This window comes from Meleagris gallopavo, chromosome 30 (genome assembly GCF_905368555.1).
Source record: "Meleagris gallopavo chromosome 30, MGAL_WU_HG_1.1, whole genome shotgun sequence".
In the NCBI taxonomy this organism is placed as follows: Eukaryota; Metazoa; Chordata; class Aves; order Galliformes; family Phasianidae; genus Meleagris; species Meleagris gallopavo.
The window spans coordinates 4324206-4343632 of NC_139433.1; the positions used below are offsets into that span (position 1 = coordinate 4324206).

At 49.8% G+C, this 19427-nt stretch overlaps 1 protein-coding gene across 1 annotated transcript; it reads left to right on the plus strand.

Moving 5' to 3' along the window:
* Positions 1–822: 822 nt before the first annotated feature.
* Positions 823–18477, plus strand: MED26 (mediator complex subunit 26). Its single transcript, XM_085211955.1, is given in 4 exon segments — positions 823–1206; positions 13882–13956; positions 15766–16107; positions 16110–18477. Coding segments are annotated over 4 exon segments (1842 nt in total). The 5' UTR covers positions 823–1131; the 3' UTR covers positions 17460–18477.
* Positions 18478–19427: the final 950 nt, after the last annotated feature.

Genomic DNA, 19427 nt, shown 5'->3' on the forward strand with positions numbered 1-19427 from the left:
GCTATTCTTTAATGTTAAGTCAGTGTTTGGGGCTGGTGACCTTCCCTAGCAATGAACGCAGAAGAATGCACGGATAAGAGAGTCCTTCAGCTGGGTTTGTGCTGCACGGAGATACTTAGGGCCCTTTAAGTTTAACCTTAATCCACATCTTGCGTGCGATTTCTGTGGTTTTTATGTTCACGTCCGTGCGTTTATATTAGCAATAGCAGCGCTGCCCAGTGGGGCGGTCCGTCAGCAGCTCCGCGTTGCGGCTCTCGGTCCGAGCGTGGGGGCGGGGCGGGCGGTGCCGGAGCCGCGCTGAGCTCCGGAACGGCCCGGCGGCTCCTCTCAGGGCACGGGCGGCTTTTCCCGCTGACCACCGCCCTGCCGCCCCGCGAGCGGAAAGCGATGCCTCGAAACAGCGCGCGGGGCGGAACCACCGAGGAGCGGCCGCGTGAAGAGGCGCGGGGCGTTTCCGCGCCCGATGAAGATGCGGACGGAGCCGCGTTCCCTGCCGGGCTGCAGCCGCTCCGCCCCGTCCGGGCCCTCGCATCGCTCCGGACGCCCCGCTACCGTCGGCCGTTTCTCCCATAAAGCCGCATTCGCGTTCGGTGCCGCCTCGCGCCGCTCCCGGGGCACCGGGCCCGCTTGGACCGCGGCCGGAGGTGGAACCGTGGCGCTGCGGCGCTCCGGGTCCGGGCCCCGCCGCGCTCCTTCGGCCCCCGGCCCGATCCCGCAGCTCCGCGCGAGCCGCGCCGCCATCTGCGCACGTGCGGCCTCCCCGCCCCCCTCCCGTCACGGCGCCCGCCGCGCACGCGCGTTCCGCGCCCGCCGCTGCGTGCGGAGGGACGTCAGGGGCGCGCCGTGCGTAACGGCGTCGGGCGTGTCCCATGGTGCCCTGCGCGGGGCTGGCTCCTGCCCACAGTTGAGTTCGGCCCCGAGCGGAGCAGTCGGGCCCGGCCCGGTCGCGCCGCCGCGGTTCCTCCGCGCCCCGCTCCGAGCGCCGCCGCCCCCGCTCCGCGGGGAGCGAACATGCGACTCCGGCTCCCCGAGGAGGCCGCCGCCGCCGGCGAGTGAGGAGCCGCCGCCCCGGCCCGGCCCGGCCCCGCCGCCCGCCCGCCCCGGCCGCGGCCGCCCCGCTTCGCCCAGGCAATGACAGCGGCTCCGGCCCCCTCCCCGCAGCAGATCAGGGACCGGCTGCTGCAGGCCATCGACCCGCAGAGCAACGTGAGTACGGCCCTCCGGGCCCGAGGCTCCCCGACCGGCGGTGCGAGGACGCCGAGCTCCGGCCGCTCTCCGGCCCCGCCGCCGCCCGCTGAGGGAACGCCGGGAACCGCCGCCTCCCCTCCCTCCGGGCCCGCGCCTCGACGCGCTTCAACTCGGGCACCGGAAGCCTCCGCTGCGGGCGGTAGCGGGCAGCTCCCGGCTCCGTGCTGCCCCCCGGTCCGGCTCCCGGCGGCTCCGCTCCGTCCGCGGGGCTCGGCGGTTTCTCTCCGTTTTCCCTCGGGCCGCGTTCCCCCTCCCCCCCCAGCCCCGCGCCGTCTCCCGGCGCCGTCCGGCTCTGCCCGGCCATGCGGCGCGCGGCCCGGCGGCCTCCCCACGCCAGGCCGCGGCTCGGGTACGGCCTGCAGGGGGCTCTGGGCTGGGCTGCGGGGCCTCGCGGGGCGCCCACCTGTTCCGCGGTCCCTCCGCCGTCTCTCGCCGCGGACGCCGGGCCCGGGGCCGCCCCCGCGTTCTGGGGGCGCCCGGAGGGCTTCGAAGGTGGATCCGGGGCGCTGGAGCGGCTCCGGCAGCGGGCGGCCTCGGTCTTCGCTTTTATCCTTCCCTGCAGAGCGCTAATGAGCTTATCTGCTCCTTCTGGGATGTAGAGTAAGCACGGGAGTCGGCGTAGATTTTACCAGTAAGTGGTCTTCGTGTGTAAGCTGTGGTTATCCAAAGTGTTATTTACTCCTTTTAAGGTTTTCTGGCATATTAAAGCAGCTCTTCGCATCAGTGTTTATTATGGTGAGAGGGCTTTGGGGTCTGCAGTCTGCCAGATTTCTTCAACCTTAGATCAACATCTGCCATGGCAGCACGCAGAGCTGCGCTGCTCCCGGCCGTCTGCAGTCTGTCGTGGGGCAGCAGGGTGAGTCAGGCTGCAGTGTGCTGTGCTGCACCAGCACTGCCAGGTGGGCTCTGGGTTCCATCAGAGCTGTGCCTGCTTCTCTCTGAGCAGATCTTTCCTTAGCAGACCGGTGTTGGTGTTCTCAGAGTAGCTGATGAAGTTATTGCCATTTGGAAGCATCCTGTAGCGCCGTGCAAGCGATGTGAAAACTGAAAGAAAAACCACCCTGTAACAACCTGCTGTGATACACGTTTGTCATGAGCTGCAGTATTACCAGCTTGAGCAACAGTAATGAATGATAATGGTGATGGTGGGCTTTCAAATTTCACCATTGTTGGAGTTTGCAGTCCTTTAACTTGGTTGACACTGAAACATTGCTTCATGAGTTCTGTTTGCTCTGAGCCGCCTTCTTGTGGCCACGGATTTTTCTTTTTACCTTGCACTGAGCATCAGCCCAGTTAAATACGATTCTAATAGAGCTGTGGTTTCTTGTAACTTCAGCCCTGCTGACTCTGGTTGCCCTGCTTCTGGGGTTACTTTCTAAAACGCTGTAGCTGTGTAGAGTTAAGGAGCTAAGAATTATGTTTTGTGATGAATGTGCTTTGTCCATATGCAATGTCAGGTTGTGCTGCGGCAGTGCTGTGATGGTGGGATGGGGCAGCAGCTCTGCTGGGGAGGTCTGAGCATCAGGCAATGCTCTGCTGGGCCTCTAGGAGGTCAGTAGCCCCATAAGCTTAGCAGCAATGTATGTTAAATTATAATTCTACATACTTGATACTTATCCAGGGCAATAATTAGCGGCGAAAAAATCAGCCCATTGTTCAGAAATGCCTGTAGGCAGGGGGCTGTCTTCCATTTTAACCTCTTCTTTGAATGAGAGCAGCAGTGGTGGAGTTGAGGTTCATCATACAGACTTGGACTTTTTTTCCAACACGTGGTGAACAGCAGATGGACAGACAGAACTATCTGTTGTGCTGTTTTTGTGAAGGGAAGAAAAATTCGAGTTTTGAACACCCTTAAAAGCAAACTGTGACTTAAATCTGACCTGATCTCCATTGCAAGAAGCTGCTCTGCTGTCTTCCCACAGGAAGCAGTCATGCAGCTCTGAGCTGCAGCATTTCTTGGTGCTCAGGGAAAGTTGTGGCTGCTTTCTTCTGGCTTCTGGAGTCTTTTCTTGAAAGAAGTGGTTGCATTCAAACTTAGAGCATTCATTATTGTGATTGACTTCCTTGTTTACTAAGAAAGAAGCTTTGAGGCCTGAATTTCTTTTGGACTTTTCGATGTAATTGTTGTTGGTGTGGGTACGTGTGCGTTTCTGGAGAGGAGGGGGGTGAAAACTGCACCAAATTCGTGCAGCAGAGGGATCTGTTTGGTGGGGCTGAGGAGGGGATGTGCTTCTCATCTTGCTTTGCTGCGGGGTGCTGTTAACTTCAGCTTTGCTGATATCTTCCCCAATACAACCCGCCTCAGCCATGTGGATATTCAGTCCAGCAGGACTATGGAGGTCTTTATGGTGTGAGCAAATCTTGGATAAGTCTGAGGCCTTGTCAGAGAAAGTCCTTCCTGTGGTGAGTTTAACAAGATGACTTTTCCTCAGGTTGTTGGAACCCATGTGCTTTCAGAAGCTGTTTTCTATACTAATTGTTGATCTGTTTTAACCTCTGCCTGAAGCCCTGCTCACTCCGGAGTGCTGCTTACATTGTACACACATTTAGCACTTGAGACCACTTCTAGCACTTTCTGCAGAATGTATTTATGACTTATTTTCACACACCTAGTTCACTATTTGTATTACTAACGTCTATTTCAAAGGAGACCTGTAAGAAATAAGCTATCTAAAAAAAAATTACATCATCTTGGAAGCCACCTGGGATGTCTGCAGTTATGTCTCCATTTATTCAGCCTTTTCCCCTTGAAAAAACATGGATAAACTACTTCTGCTCCATGACTTACAGCCCACGTATCAGCACCAGGTCAGTGGGAACGGGCCCAGCAGGGAGCTGGGTGCTGTGCCCCCAGCAGGGCAGTGTGGTGTTCCTGCAGGGTAATCCTCCTCCTGGGAGCACTTCTTGGACACTGCAGCTGGAGAAGCATCCAACGGCCTCTTGTAGCTGTGGGGGCTCTTATGGGAGAGAGGTTCCTGGTTCTGGTAGAAGCAGTGCTTTTCCCTTTGGGTTTGCTGTGCTGACAAAGCACCGTTGTGTCAGACTGAGCCCCTCTGCTGGGTGAAGACACTCCGGCCCCATCAGGGAGTGTGGTGGGAAAGGCTGTTAAAACTGTGCTCACAATTAAACGGGTCCTCAGCCCGAATACGTAGCAACATTTGTATTTGGAATATTAGACAATAATTTAATTATCTGCTGTTAATAGCACTCTGAGGTGTGAGCCCAGCTCTGGTTTGAGGTCACCGCCCCTCAGATGCTCGCTGTGTGGGTCAGGCTGCCTGCAGACCAGGCTGCCGTGCACATTGAGCTTCATGGCTTTGCTGCTCGGCCTCCAGCAGAGGTCTGCAGTCCAAAACATTACTGGTGAGTTGGTCTGTGCGCTGCCTTACGTTTCCCAGCGTGTTGAGTGATCTTCCAGTCTCGTGGTTAGCGGTGCTTCCGTGGTTGTTTTCTGGGTTGGTTGCTTTACCAAAGTCCAGGCACAAAAGCATCAGTGAGATCTGCTTTCTAGAGCTGATGTTAAAAGGAAGGGGAGCTTGTTCCAGGAGACAGTGCCAGACACAGCTCTAATAATACTGGTGCTGGGGGGGAGGAAGGCAGCGCTTTGCTCTGGGAGGGTCTTGGTAATTTCTGGAGATGCAGGGAAGCGTGTGGGCGAAAGCAGGCATGGCTTTTGCTTCAGCTTTATCCGTTTCTTTGAGGCCCTTAATGAGCTTATCAGTTTTGAGGAAGCTGTGGTGTGCAAAGAGGATGGAACCTGCTGTACCTCTCATTGGTTTTTGTCTGCTTCTTGAGTGTTTCAATCAAATCCCAGCCCTGCTCTGTGCCTTGGTGGCTGATTGCTTCAGGTGTGTGGGGAAACACGCAGATGGCCGTGGCATTTCTGAGCCTGGAGTCCTGGCTGCTGGGGGAGGTCTGGTGGCTGCAGGTGGGAATCCTGCTGCACTCAGTCTGTTCTGCTTCTTAATGCTCTGTACTGTCAGCAGCTGAGTTTGTTTGAACCCACTGGTTTGAGGGTGGTGATGCTGCTGGTTTTTCGGCCTCTCTCTCTGGTCTTACTGCTCATCTCTTTCCAAAACAGCTTGCAAACTAATTAGTAGTTTTCTTCTCGCTCGTTGGCTGTGTTGTGTCAGTGCCTGTGATGCTCTCACAGATGCTGGTTTTAACTGCTCCGATGTGGTGCTCGCCTGGCCGGGAGGTTTGTCACTGCTGGCAGAACTGTGTTACTCCTAGAGAGGAATCTGCTGTGCTCCTTGCTGCAGTGAGACTTAGCATCGCTGAGCTGGGGACTGCAAAGGCAGAACCTGAGAAAAACAGAAGTAGCAGAGAGTTTGAGTTGGGGGGTTGGAGACGTGGGGCTGCCAAATCAGCTTTCTGTTGCCAATTCCTTGGTGCTGCGCAGGTTGCAGAGTTGATGGCAGTAGTCATTTGCTTTTAAGCTGTAATTTGAGTGTTGGTTTCAGCAGCAGTGATGTTAAATAATGCCTGCTCCTTATTCCTGCTACGTGCATCCCTTCTGTGTGCTGGTGCAGCTGTCTGCAGAATCCGGCCGTGAGCTGAGCTGGGGAATCTGTCTGGGTTGAAAAATGACAGAATAGTTTTTTCTGACAGTTTCTGGTCTAGCTCAGCTACCTGATGCAATGTCTGGTGTGTCGTGAGGAGCAGTGCCACAGGGTGGGTTTTAAAGCACTTAAATAGGGATTGAGGCTAAAAGGCAGAGTGCCTCTTGCTTTCCTGTGCCTCCCCCTGCCCTACGCTGGCTGGGGCCCTGTGGGAGCTCACTGCTCACCTGTGCTGCTCGGGGTGGCTGCAGGAGTCAGATTTTGTTTCTCAGCCCCTTCCCTTCCCTCTGTGTGCCTGCTGCCTACAGCACCAGTAGCAAAGGGGAAATAACCGCTGTAACACTGCTTGTAACCATGAAGCGGTTGACTGAAGGGAAGAGGTGACTTTTCGTAGGTAGGATCGACGCCTGGAAGCATCTCTTCCCGTCCCCACGAGGCACAGTGTGGGAGCAGCTGATGCGTGGGGTGCTGGGTGTGCTCACACCCCCTGGCTCTGAGCAGCCCGTGCTGCTGCTTCCCAGCGCTCCAGCTGTGGGCAGCAGTGCCCCACCAGCCTGGGCACACGGCGAGGGGCTGCAGTGCTGGAGGTGGGAGGGCAGCGTTTGCTGCCACGCGCTCCGGGTGGGGGGAGCCTCAACCGGTGCTGTGTAAGATATGAAGACCTTCAGCTTAACCCGTGTTTCAGAAGTCCAGGCCTAGGATAGCAACCAGATTTGCCAGCTGTAACCGTTCTATTGAGGGTGAGACTGCTTTAGGGTCTGCTGCAGGCTGCTGCATCTCCAGCACTTCTGGTACAGACCTGTGGCAGCTGCTGCCCCACATCACCCCAAGCACAGCAGTGCTGCATCACATCCTGTGCAGCTCCTGGGGGGCTCCCACCTCTGGGGGCTCTGCTCTTGTCCTGGGCTGCTTTTTTTTTTTTCTTTCAGGAGCAGTATGTGTCGGGGTAGGAAGAGAAGGAATTACTTCTGCCTACTGGGGAAATGTGGTACTAAATAAGAAGCACTTCTTCTAAGCCATAGATACTCCAGTATATTATGTTTGGAGTTAAAAACAAATATAAATATCATATTTAAAAAAAAAAAACCTACACACAAATGCCTGCTTCCACTGATAACGTTCACTGCAGCCCTGTTGGCCCATGCTGTACTCAGTGATAACTTCCAGTGAACTTTCCCTGGTCTGTGTAGCACGGTGTGCCATGGCCCCACGGGCACTTATCTTTGGGGAAATATTTCAGGTAAGTATATCACATTCACTTTAATGTAATCGCAGGTTTGTTTATTCAGTGTTCTCGCAGCTAAATTACTCTTTCTGCAGGTAATTCATGCTTTTGGTGTTTGGAACAACATTGCAGGGCTAACAAACTGCTTTAACTTGAGGTGCAGTCTGCTGAACATAACGGTGTGTTGGTGTTTTCTGGGGCTGCAGCGCTTCCTGCGGTCTGGCTGCTGATGTCCAAGTTTAAACTGCTTCCAGCGTGCCTGGACCATGGGCCATGGAAATCTATTGAGGGAATGCCTGGAAGTAAAATGTAACAGAGTGTGGTGTTCTGAACCACGCGCTTCTGTGCCGTGGCTGTTAGGGAGGAGAGGAATCCTACAGCCGAGTGTCGCAGCACTCAGTGACAGTCTCAGCTCGGTGTATTTTGAAACTTTGTGCTGCAAAGATGATTGTGCAGAGGTGGCAGTTGTGTCTGAGGGTGACAGCCAGCACTTTGCTGCAGCTTTTTGCTAACACATTTTCATGGTACTTGCTCCTCAAGTGAACTCTGTGTGCTGATCCTGCAGATCCGGACCTTTTGTCTGGGAGCACACAGCTCTTCTGCTGCACCTTCACAGCTTTCTGAAACAAACCATCTCCAGCACGCAGCTCTGGGTGGGCAGGGAAGGCTGAGTGCTGGAGGTGCTGTGAGGTGGGCTGTGCTGTTTTACCCAGAATTTGGTGAGCAATAATTCCGGGATCAGTTGACTGCACTTTTTTTGGTGTCTCCATTAAAGCTCTCTTTAACACACGCTGACGTAAATTCTGTATTAGTAATTGCTGATGAGAGGGTAGTGAATTATTTTTCTGCAAACTTGGATTTTAAAGCCTTCCCCATTTGTGACGGTGCTGTTCTCAGGTTTGTGTGTGCCACACTTACCTTCTTGTGAGCTGCCAGGCAGGCGTGTTGCACTTCTGTCAAATGTGTTGGTGAGCACATCAGTGTGCTCTGTAGTTGTGCAGCTGACAAGTCTGGAGCTGGCAGGATTCTACATCGTTCTGCAGCCATGGAGTGCCTTCATAGCTGGCCATGCTGGGATCTGTGTATTTGTGGGCTGCCACCATTGAATTTCCCAAGTCCTTTATCATACAGACTGCTGCTTGTAATTACCTGCGTGCCTCTCTTTGCGAAGCCAGGACTGACGAGGACTGGGTTGAGTTGGCTGATAGATGGAAGGGAGTGCAGGTGTTCCAGCATCTCTGCTGCTATGTTCTGTGCCCAGTCCTGGCTGTGCATGGGAGGGAGGGATGGATGTCTGGGAGCTGTGTGGTCCTTTGCCTCTGAAGTAACATCGCTGATGTAAAACATTTCTTCCAGGTTACTCTGATCTGTGCTTGAACCCCAGTAGTGTCTGCAGAAACTGTTAGAGGCCTTATTTGAGTGCTCTGGTAGCACTCTGGTTATTCCTGATACATAATCAGTATTTGTCTTGGGCCAAACCAGGTCAGCAAGCATGAAAACAATTGATGACCTTTTCTTTATGATGTCTATAATGCACAGAAAGGCTTTCTTTGAGCTTTGTTGTCTCCTACCTATTTTTTCCAGTACAATATGAACTGAGCACTTAAACTTTTTCTTGTTGACCATGTTTTCAATACCTCTTATCACCACCATCCTCTGAACTCCTCTTTGTGTACGTTCTTGAACTGCAGTGCTTGATGAATGTGTGCTTCCAGCCAAATTTGGTTCCTATTCCATTCCTTATTGAAGTGGCTGAGGGAAGAACAGGACCTTGTTGGTAGTTCACCATGGCAGACCCCACTGCTGTGCTGTGCTGTGCTGTGCTGTGCCCCTTCAGCCCATGCAGTGCCCGTCTGGGTGAGCAGCATCTCACACAGCCTCCATCTGCTTCTGCTGCTGGGCTTCTCAAATTGGCTCCAAGAATTTGCTCCCCTAAAAAGTTCTGTTCTGCTTCATGGTCTGGAGGTATGGGGTGGGTGGGTTTTTGTTAGTTGTTTATTTTGGTGAGGAGAGGGAGAAAAGTAAGGGGAGTGTGTGCGTTGTGCCGCAGCGAGTGGGCATCCTTTGTGTGCAGTGGGAACAGGGATAGGGTGTGAGTCTGTGTGCGGGCTGCAGTGCAAGTGTTGAAGTCAGTAGGCAATTATTCCTGTTTGTGGCAATAAGGATGTTGTCTGGTTATTGGTTAATAAGCATGAGTAGAGCAGTTTCCAGTGCTGACTTTGGTTGCCTTAAAGATTTCCCCCCCCCCCCATAGCAAGGCTGATTTCTGTGCCTCTGCTGTTCTGTGAGCTGGTTGTGATTTGGGTGTGAGTTCTGTCTTTGCAGTCAGTCTGCTGCTGCTCACCCCTCACCATCCAAACCAGTGGGCTCTCGCTGCATGGCTGCTGTGCTGGAGCCCTCAGCCTGCCAGCTCAGCTCTCCTGTCCCTCTGCTGCTGCTGGCACTCTGCTGTGGCTCTCCTGGCTGTTCTCATCTCTCCACACCTTATTCACGTGTGTCTGTGCTGCCACAAGGGATCAGGGCTGAGCTGCTGTCTTGCTCACATGGAGCATTTCAGGCCTGCCCATCCCTCCCAGTGCAGTGCTCTGCTGCAGTCTGACCTAACGCTGGTTTGATTCTGGCTTTGTGAGGCATGGATGGGAAGGAATCTGGGTAACACTGAATAAAAGTTAAGTGCAAGTAAAATATATGCAGCCTGTTCAAACTTTCAGTTGGAGGTGGAAATTCTGAAGCTGGTGTAAGGCTGAGTGCTCAGGGCAACAAGGGCTGTTCTTCTGCTGTTGTTCTGCAGCACAAATTGCTGATCAGTTTTCCAAGTGTGGACTCCCAGTGAATTTCTCTGTTGTAGAAGGTCTCTCAGGGGATGTTTTCAACCCAAACATGCGTAAAGCATCTGTTCCTCCATTTTTACAGATCTCCTTCCCTAAATGCTATAGGAAGCTCTCCTCCACCATTAACTGTCTTTTGTATAATTTGAATTCCATTTAGCAAACTGACTTTCAAACATTTTCAGAAATTCTGACTGAAGTAGTGCATGGTATGCAATGTCACTTCTGTGAATAGCGTCTCGTGTTCCCTATCTTTAGACAACTTCATGTCACGTTGGGGGTAGGGGAAACTGTTAATAGATTGGCTGCAAAGGAACTGATCTAAATTCCAGCAGATCGTAACCTGAATTCTCTGTTTGTGTCTTTGAATAAATGACATTACAGGTTGCTGTTTGTGTGATGTGATGCTCATGTCTGCGTCCAACACGTCCCTATAAGAAGTGCTAAATAAACACTATCCTGCTGTATTTCCACTGCACCATTCAAATAAAGACTACTATGAACAGCAGCTCTTAATTCTTATTCCACGCTTTGGATTATAATGCAGTGAAATAACTGTTACACAAGACTTGGTATTGATTGGAGACTGCAGTCTGGGACAGGGCTTGGTGCTTGGACACGAGCAAACTGCTGGAGAGCTTTGGAGAAGAGCGGGGAGGCCGTCGTTCTGTGGGAATGCTGCCATCTTCCTGGCCATTTCAGCAGTGCTGGCCCTGTAGGGCAGTGCGTGGTGGCCTTTAAGAAAATCCTGAGGATTGCCAGCTCCTGGCATGGTGGGGGCACCTGCACGGGGCTGTGCTTGGGGCCGGCAGCGCGCAGCGGGAGCAGCAGCCATGTGCAGCTCTGTGGGTTCTGTGCTGTGCAGGGAAGAGCCCAGCCCTGCCGGCCCTGCAGTGCATCCACCTTCCCAGACCTGCAGGAAGCTTTGGTCCTCCTAAACCGCCGCGTGGAGCTCACCTGTTGGTTACGGGATTGCTCTCAGTGTGTAAAAGCCAAAATAGAATTAAGATGGCAATTAAAGAGCAGAAATTCCACTGTTTGAAGTTTTCCACGATTCAGAAATCCGTGCTGTTGTCTGAGAGTGCAGTGAAAGCATTTACTGCTGAACTTGGAACAGATCTGACATAGCAGTAGTGGGCTCCAGCGGACGGCTGAGCGGCACAGGGAGACCTGCATGGAATAAATAAGATTTGTTTTCTGTGGCTGTCATCAGGGTTGGCTGGAAAGGATTACTGGGGATGACTCGGAGCAGATGTTCCCCAGTAAACTTGGAGTGAATTAACCCGGACCAGTCAGCCTTCGGCACACGGGAACAGCATGGGGTCATTTGGAATGCAGTGTGAATTATTTGTAGTTGTTTGCTGCCTGGTCCTGGGATTGCTTTGTGGGAGGCTTTGTTTTGGGGCAGCAGTGATGGGTTGCAGTGGAAGCAGACAAAGGCAAAATAGAAACGAAAGCGCCGTGCAAGTTGGAGGCACGGAGTTGTGCAACTGCACTCTTGCACTGTGTGCAGGGAGGTTGCCCAACTCCCCCTCCACTGTGCTGCTGCTTTGCCTGCTGGGTGCCAGTTGGTGTTTCTAGTAACTGTGTGTGTGAATAAATGCTCCTTCCTGCTGCTGCTCACAGTTGGGTGATGTCCTGATAGGTTTGGTAACTTTGTGCTCCTGTCAGTTGTGTGACAATGTCAGTGTTCTGAGGCCAGTAAGTGATGCTCTGAGGCCCTGCTTGCTATGCGGATGTGCTGCTGTTACCTTAGTAGGTGCCTTCGTCTTAAAAAGGTGCTACTGGAGGCCTTTTGGAGGCCTTGTTTTTTCATCACAGCATTCAAGTGTACTGCGAGAGATTTCCTGCTCCGTATTATTTTGAGATAATCTCCTTCTGTGCCAGTTCGGGTGAAGCACTCCAGAATGACGGCCCCAAACTTGTGGGAGAGGATGGAAGTTGTTGGTGGAAGTTGTTGCTTTTCTTTTTGAGAGAGAGCCTGGCTTCGTGTCAGTCAGAGCACGAGGAGAGGAGGAGCTCCTGCAGTGTTTGTTGGTGCTCCTTCACTGAGCACTTCAGCACAGCAGCGTTTTCCATTGGTTACAGATGTGTGAAGAATCCCAAAAGGGCGTCCTGTGCTGCCCTATTGCTGAGCTGTCGGCACAGGTGTGATGTGAGGCAGCTTTGCTGTCAGAGTGGCCCGGTGTCGTGTCAGAGGAGGGAATGGAGCATCTATCAGGCGTGGGGTGGGCCTGGGCTCTGGTTGGTGATGGAGGTTTGGGCACAGCCATTGATATCAGGGTATTCTAAAACAAAGGCAGTTACTGGAAATTCCCTGACCAATTTCATCTTGCTGTAGGTGTGTGTATATGTGAGCATATTGCTTTTCCCATCTTGACCTTTTGATAAGATAAGTCCTTTTTTGCCATAAGTTTGTCATTGAGATGCTATTTGGGGATTACCAGTAACTGCAGAACTGATTATCCCTATTACTGACGTGTTCAATGCTCAGAGCCTTCCTGCACCTCTGTAACTCCTATTCTGAAAGATGTGTTGAGAAAGAGAACATCATCAGCTGTTCTAAATGCTCTGATTCTAGAAGCTTTGGGGGAGCTGAATGGTGTCGTGTCGCTTCAACTGCAGTCTTAAACCATCCTTTCTGGGCACTGAAGGAATGCAAGAATCCACTCTTACAGTCAGTGCACTGAAATGAAATTCTAAGTGCTGAAATACATCAACGTGTGCTGCTGCTGCTTTAAGCCTTAAGAGGAGCATCCCAGCCCCCAGCTGGGCGGTGGGGCTTCAGGTGTCTGCAGGGGCATCCAAGGGCAGCGAGAAATTCAGCAGTTGGTTTTACAACCTGAGTTAGGATCATTCGAAGCCTACATGGACTTAAAAAATACTTTGGATAAAAAATGACTCAAAATCAGGGAAAACATTTCATTGCTGGCAGTTTATCCGAGTGCTGCCGACCTGAGGCAGCCCTGCTGAAGCCTGGGATGGGCAGAAGGGTGGGGTGGTGTGGAGCTGAGCCCTGCACGCTTCCGCTCTCCTTAAAAAGGATCTGGCGGTGCTGGGGGTCGGGGCGGGCAGTGCTGCGTGCTGCAGCTCTGGGATCCCATGGGATCCCCACAGAGGTTCTGTGGGAGATTTTCCACGGGTGCCATTCGTGTCCAGTTGAGTCACAATGCAGTTAAGCAATAAATGAAGTTCAGTGATTCACATTTTCCTCCTCTTATCATTTAAATCCATCTACAAAGGTGAGTTAGAAATTCCAGGTTTCAGTGCTGTTAGTATCAGGTAATGGAAACGTGGATCTGAGTTGTGTCAGAACGTTTTAATATCACACGTGAGCCTGCAGATCTGCCTCTGCCTGGAGCCGTGCACACGAATGTTGCAGTGAAGCCCATCAAAAATCTGCTCTGTGCTTTGTTAATGTGAAATGGGTTCCCGACGTTCTCCTGGCTGCCTTACAGACTCCTGCAGTGCAGTTCCTGCACCTTTAAGGCTGAGGGAGCCGGGTGGCTGAGGACCCCTACCGGCACCGCCTGCCTGTGTGTGGGGCAGTTTGGTCCTTGGTGTGACTGCGGGGAACTTCGCAGTCTGAGCAAAATCAAACAAAAGAGACTTATGTAAATGTAAGGCAGTGCCTGCAGCTGAGTTCTGCAGTTCTGATCCCACTGGATGCTCTGCTCAGTCCGCTTAATGCTTAAGTTTCCTTTCAGGCTGCAGGACAAGTAACCGATGCCTTGACTGAGGGCTGAGAACTTTCCTGGTTAGCTCACTGATTTTTTTTCTGCTGTTTCATTTAGTTTTATGTAAGTGTGTGTTTGTTACAGCTCCTTCAGTTTCCAACTAGGTCAGCAAGGTGTCCTTGTCCCTATTTTTTGAACAGTCTGCTCCCTAAAGCTAGACAATGTGATAGCAGTTTTGTGATTAATGTTTCCAGCAATTATAAAGAGGAAGGTCTTAAATCACACTTGATAACTGAGACCTGTACATGAAATGTGCAGTGACTTTGTCTTCCTTATTGCAGATCCATAACATGGTGGCAGTGCTGGAAGTGATCTCCAGCCTGGAGAAATACCCCATTACCAAAGAGGCACTTGAGGTACGTCGCCATCTGAGCATCGCTTGGTTTTCTTGTGTGAATAAAAGGACTTTCTCTGCCTGTCTGATTTCCATAAGAGCTTTCCTTGAAACAATAGATTTTTGCAGAGGATTCACAATTAAGATATTATTGTGTCCCTCTCATGCTGCTTCTGCCATCTCAGTGTGTGCAGCACTTCTCTCTGGGTTCAGCTCGGTGTGTTGTGCAGCCTGGTTCCCATTTGTGTAAGGCGCTGTTAATCATTAATTGCTGCTTATTAATTCTTTGCATCCATTGACATCGCACTGCTTGCTGAAGTACTGATCACCTTCTTAGCTGTTTGGTGACCAAGCAACAAAGAGTCTGACACAGAAGGAACAAAGTCTCTCTGTTTCTATAAATTTAAGATCTCGATAAAACCTTTAGCTGTACATCAGCATGTTCCAATGCCTGAACCTGGTTGGTGTGCCCAGATGTGTTAGGAGCTGACGTACCACTGAGATAGCAGCTGCAGGCTTTCTGGCCACTCTTAAATAAAGAGGCCAAAGTTCATGAGGCTGAATTATAAAAAGGCTTTCAATCAATACAGAAATTGCTGCTGTTATTTGCTTTTAATTACCTTTTATAACCTCTGGTCATTTCCCATGGACTCAGGTAGCTATAGGATGATTTGAGTTGTCTTCCAGTGCTGTCAGTAGTCAGTACTGTGAGAGGCTGTTAGTAAACATGAGTATAATGCCAATGCAAACAATTATTGTGAAACATGGGTTGTGATATTCAGAAATAATTATTGTGAAATAGTTATGGTGAGCCTTAGGTATTGGCTGAGTGCTCCTGTGGTGCCGCATGGCAGACAAATCTGAAATGAATGGGTCTCAAGACAACTGAGATTCCAATGCACAGCAATATGGAAAGAGATGTGCTGTGCCAGTGGTTTACCTTTGAATTCATAACGGACCAAAATACTTGGGAAATGCATTTCTGCTGGGAGTCACACGGCTATTCTGTAAACCCCAAATGCAATACCAAGATGACTGTTTTCCAGTTGGAGAAGTTGAAATCCATCTTGATTTTTGTCAAGTCAGTTTGAGTTTTGGAACATGTACCACAGCATGGAACATATTTCTTGCTGAATCCAGTCTGTGTTCCTTTGAAGTGCTTTTCTGAAGTAATCTGACTTCCAGAACAATTCTTTGCTTTCAAGCATGTTTTGGGAATGACCACTTTGCTTTCTTTTGCTTATGGAACCATGTTGGGACAGCTTAGGAAAGCTCATTTGTTGGTCTTTCAAGATAGGGAGCAAAGAGGGAGGAGGCAGAGGAGGAAGATAGGACATAAAGCACACATTGTCTGATTTGTGGAATGGAGACTTATATTTGCCTGTTACAGCAACACGTGGACAAGATTCTGGATTTTCAACGCTCACGTCTTTCTTGGGTCTCAGTTTCATTGTAATTCATGCACTTTTTCCACCCTGGATGCTGCAGTTCCCTCACACCAGAGCTTTCATTTCCTGTTCTCAAAACTCTTGTGCGTTTAAAAATTCCTTTCTGATGTTTTCACAGCTAATGGCTCTGGTGCCTTAGCCAGGGAAGAAGGAAGGGATGGCTTAAAACCAGCAGTAGGTTTCGTGCTGTGTGGCACAGCATAGAACAAGAGGGGTTAACCCTTCCAGAAAGATTAATTCAGCTCTTGCATCTCTAGCATTTTGTACGAGGTATTTCTTAGGGTAAGCATTAAAAAGCAGGAATTTACCTTAAAAAAGGAGTCAGAGTTTTGTTTCAAATGATCCCTGTTTGTAAAAACAACTTTTTTTTTTTTTTTTCCTAGGAAACAAGGCTTGGGAGGCTTATCAATGAGGTGAGGAAGAAGACATCCAATGAGGAACTTGCCAAACGTGCCAAGAAATTGTTGCGGAATTGGCAAAAGTTGATAGAACCTGTAACCCCGAATGAGGCGGTGCCAAGAGGGCTGCAGAATCCGCCCGGATCAGCAAATGGTGGTGCTCACAACTGCAAACCAGAAGCGCCCCTTCCTGCCGTGGCTGGGTCAAAACCCATCAGTGAATTGAAAAGCAGGAACGATATCCAGAAACTAAATTCTCCAAAACCAGAGAAATTGGGAAATCGGAAAAGGAAAGGTGAACATAGGGATGGGCATCAGGGCCCTCCTCCCCGAAAGTCTCCAAAGTTAGTCATGAAATATTGCAAAACTCTTCACCCCCTCCTACAAACGGAATTGGAGGTAGTCCCGAGAATTTTCCTAGTCCTGTAGATGTAAATCTACATGCAGGGCCCGAAAGCAGCAGGACAGAACTTAGTGAAAATGATAAACACAATAAGATCCCAGTAAATGCTGTAAAACCTCACACCAGTTCTCCAGGACTCGTAAAACCTTCAAGCACTTCCTCCTTATTAAAGACTGCAGTGCTTCAGCAGCATGATAAATCGGAAGAAACCTCCGGGTCGCACCAACCCAAGAGTCCGCGCTGCTCCTCGTTTAGTCCTAGGAATGTCAGGCACGATGCGTTTGCGCGGCAGCATACCACGTACTCACCAAAGGATTCGATGCCTAGTCCATCTCAAAGGTCTCAGTTCTTAGATACTGCACAGGTGCCGTCACCGCCACCATCCTTGATGCAACCATCAACACCTCCAATGCCAGCGAAAAGACTGGAGTTCTCTCAGCAGTCGGTATCTGAGGTGTCTCAGCACTGGCAGGAGCAGCAGGTACCTTCTGACAGCCAGCACAGGCACACAGCAGGGACGCTTCCACAGCACACATCTCCCACTTGCAAAACCAGCTCCCACCCGGGGGAATCTCTCGTGTCGCACATTGGCTTTTCACAGGACGCTTCAAAAATGGACAGTGATGATGCTGCTTCAGGTTCAGATAGCAAAAAGAAGAAAAGGTACCGACCTAGAGACTATACAGTCAACTTGGATGGGCACGTGACAGAAGGGGGTGTGAAACCTGTGAGATTAAAAGAGAGAAAGCTCACTTTTGATCCCATGACAGGACAGATAAAACCTTTAACACCGAAAGATCCTTTGCAGGTAGAAATCCCTGCACTTACTGAACAGCACAGGACAGAAACGGAAAAGCAGGAGCAAAAACCCAACCTGCAAAGCCCCTTTGAACAAACGAACTGGAAAGAATTGTCCAGAAACGAAATAATTCAGTCATATTTAAACAGACAGAGTAGCTTGCTGTCTTCATCAGGAGTACAGACTCCAGGAGCTCACTACTTTATGTCTGAATATTTAAAGCAGGAGGAAAGCACTAGAAAAGAGGCTAGAAAGACTCACGTTCTAGCTCCTAACAGCAAACCTACAGACTTGCCTGGGGTCACGAGGGAGGTCACGAGTGATGATCTCGACAGAATACGTGAACATAACTGGCCAGGCGTGAACGGTTGTTTTGATACACAGGGTAACTGGTATGATTGGACACAGTGCATATCTTTAGATCCACACGGGGATGATGGTAGATTGAACATCCTGCCTTACGTCTGCCTAGACTGAGTACAGGTTTGCTAAAATGCTTTTACATTTGCAGTTAGCAAGAATGGCAGACACTATGCCACTTAAAGATGGAGAAAGCCTCCTGTCCTGGACAAATAGGCCCAACGAGCAGAGGGTGAGAGGGAGCTGGTTATGTACAGCTCTTCCCTTTAAATTCTCCTTTTGTGAAATGCTGCTACCAGTTTACTAACAATTGCAAAGGAAGGCATACGAAGGTTGAGAAAACTGAGTTCAAAACTCTATAGCGAGCCAGCTATAAAAAAGTGTTAGTCCCCAAAAGAGAAGATGATTTCCAGCACTTTCTGAATGCCGGAATCTGACTACAGGCAGGTACAGAGAAAATTGTGGAAGTTACCTTAACAAAATATGCATCTATTTATTTGACTTGATTTGGGTTTTTATTTGGCAGTGAGATATTCAAGAGACGATGTGCAAAAACTGTAGTTTTATTTGTATCGCATCTCTGAACATGATTGTGTTTTTAAGGTCATGTGGTACGGAGATTGGGTTTTAAACAGCAGGTGTTGCACTGCAGGCTGGGAGACCAGCTTCAGCTCAACATTCCATGGGCATCCACATATTTCAGTCTGGTTTCAGTTTAAATCCAGTCTCTGAGAAATGCTGCAAAAACTAGATGTTTAATGACATTTTGATCCCACCACCACCAGCCAAATATTTTTCCTCCTTTTCCCTTCCTGCAAACTTCTAGGAAAAAAAAAAAATCACCTTTTCTAGAATTTAAATGTAACGAGGGTGCTACAAGTTCGTAACTGTACTGTGAGAGGGAAAAAGGAAGCCTGTTTGTATGCTGGAAATATACTTGTTACCATTCCTTTAGATATTGTTTGCCTTATGGATATCCATCATAAACGCAATTTGCAAAAACAAAGAGCCTTAGTGAATGTACAGTACCTAGACTTCTGTGTTCCTGGGATGCAGAAGGGAGCAACTTTGCTATTTGGTCCTTTAAGTGGACACATTGTGATATAAATGTGGAAATAAAAAAAATTTGCACAAAGCAGTTTGTGAATTATTTATACTGAACTAATTTATTTTTTAAAATTTGCTCAATCAGACAAAGTAACAGAACCCATCGGAGCCGTGCGGCGAGGCGGATCCATCCGGCAGTGCCAGGCACTGCTGGGAGGGGTGCAGAGATGTCTTCCAAGTGTGTTGGTGGCATTCGGTCACAGGTTGGATTGCTTTTAACTCTGGTTGCATCCAGGGGTGAGAGACTGATGACACAATTACTGTTAATGTACCTCAAAGTCTAAAAAGTTGTAGTTCATCTTTTCTCAGTAATTTTGTAATATGTTATTCCTAATTGTTAAAAATATTTCTAAAGCAGCCTAATTCAATATAGAAAGCTCAGAATTTCTATTACCTGTATTTGCTTTAACGTTTGGGACGAGTTGTTTTCTACAGTCCCCGCTGCTGGACTTCCGTCCAGGGAAGAGGGGAGGGGACACCAAGGATACCAAAAACGTGCTGAGGTTCAGTGCTGTTCGTTCTGTGAACTCATCTGTGCTGAGTCTCACTGCTGTGGAAGAGCCGTGGTAAAAGTAGTTCTGCCTTTGAGAGCAGAGTCAAAGCTCTTCAACATCAAAGTGTGATTTTAGAAGTGTTCCTCATACGTTGCTTTGGTTTATTCCATGGAATACAACTGATAACATTTGGTTTCTTTTTAAGTCATTCTTGCTAAAACCTGCTTTTGTGGTTTGACTGGGACTGCAATGTGTGGGCATCTCAGAAATCTTACTGGTGTTTGTTTGCTTCTGTTTCTGAAACCCGAGGATTGCGTGAAATCTAACCAGAAAAAAAAGTGGTTACCAAAAATGTTTCCAAGTATATTTTCAGTTTACTTCCATTTTATCCTTCTGCAGTTGATGAAATCAGGCAATGTGTTTTAGAGTTGCAGAAAGTTACTGTCAGGAAGGTAGATGTGATGGTAGAGGGCTCAGAAGTTGC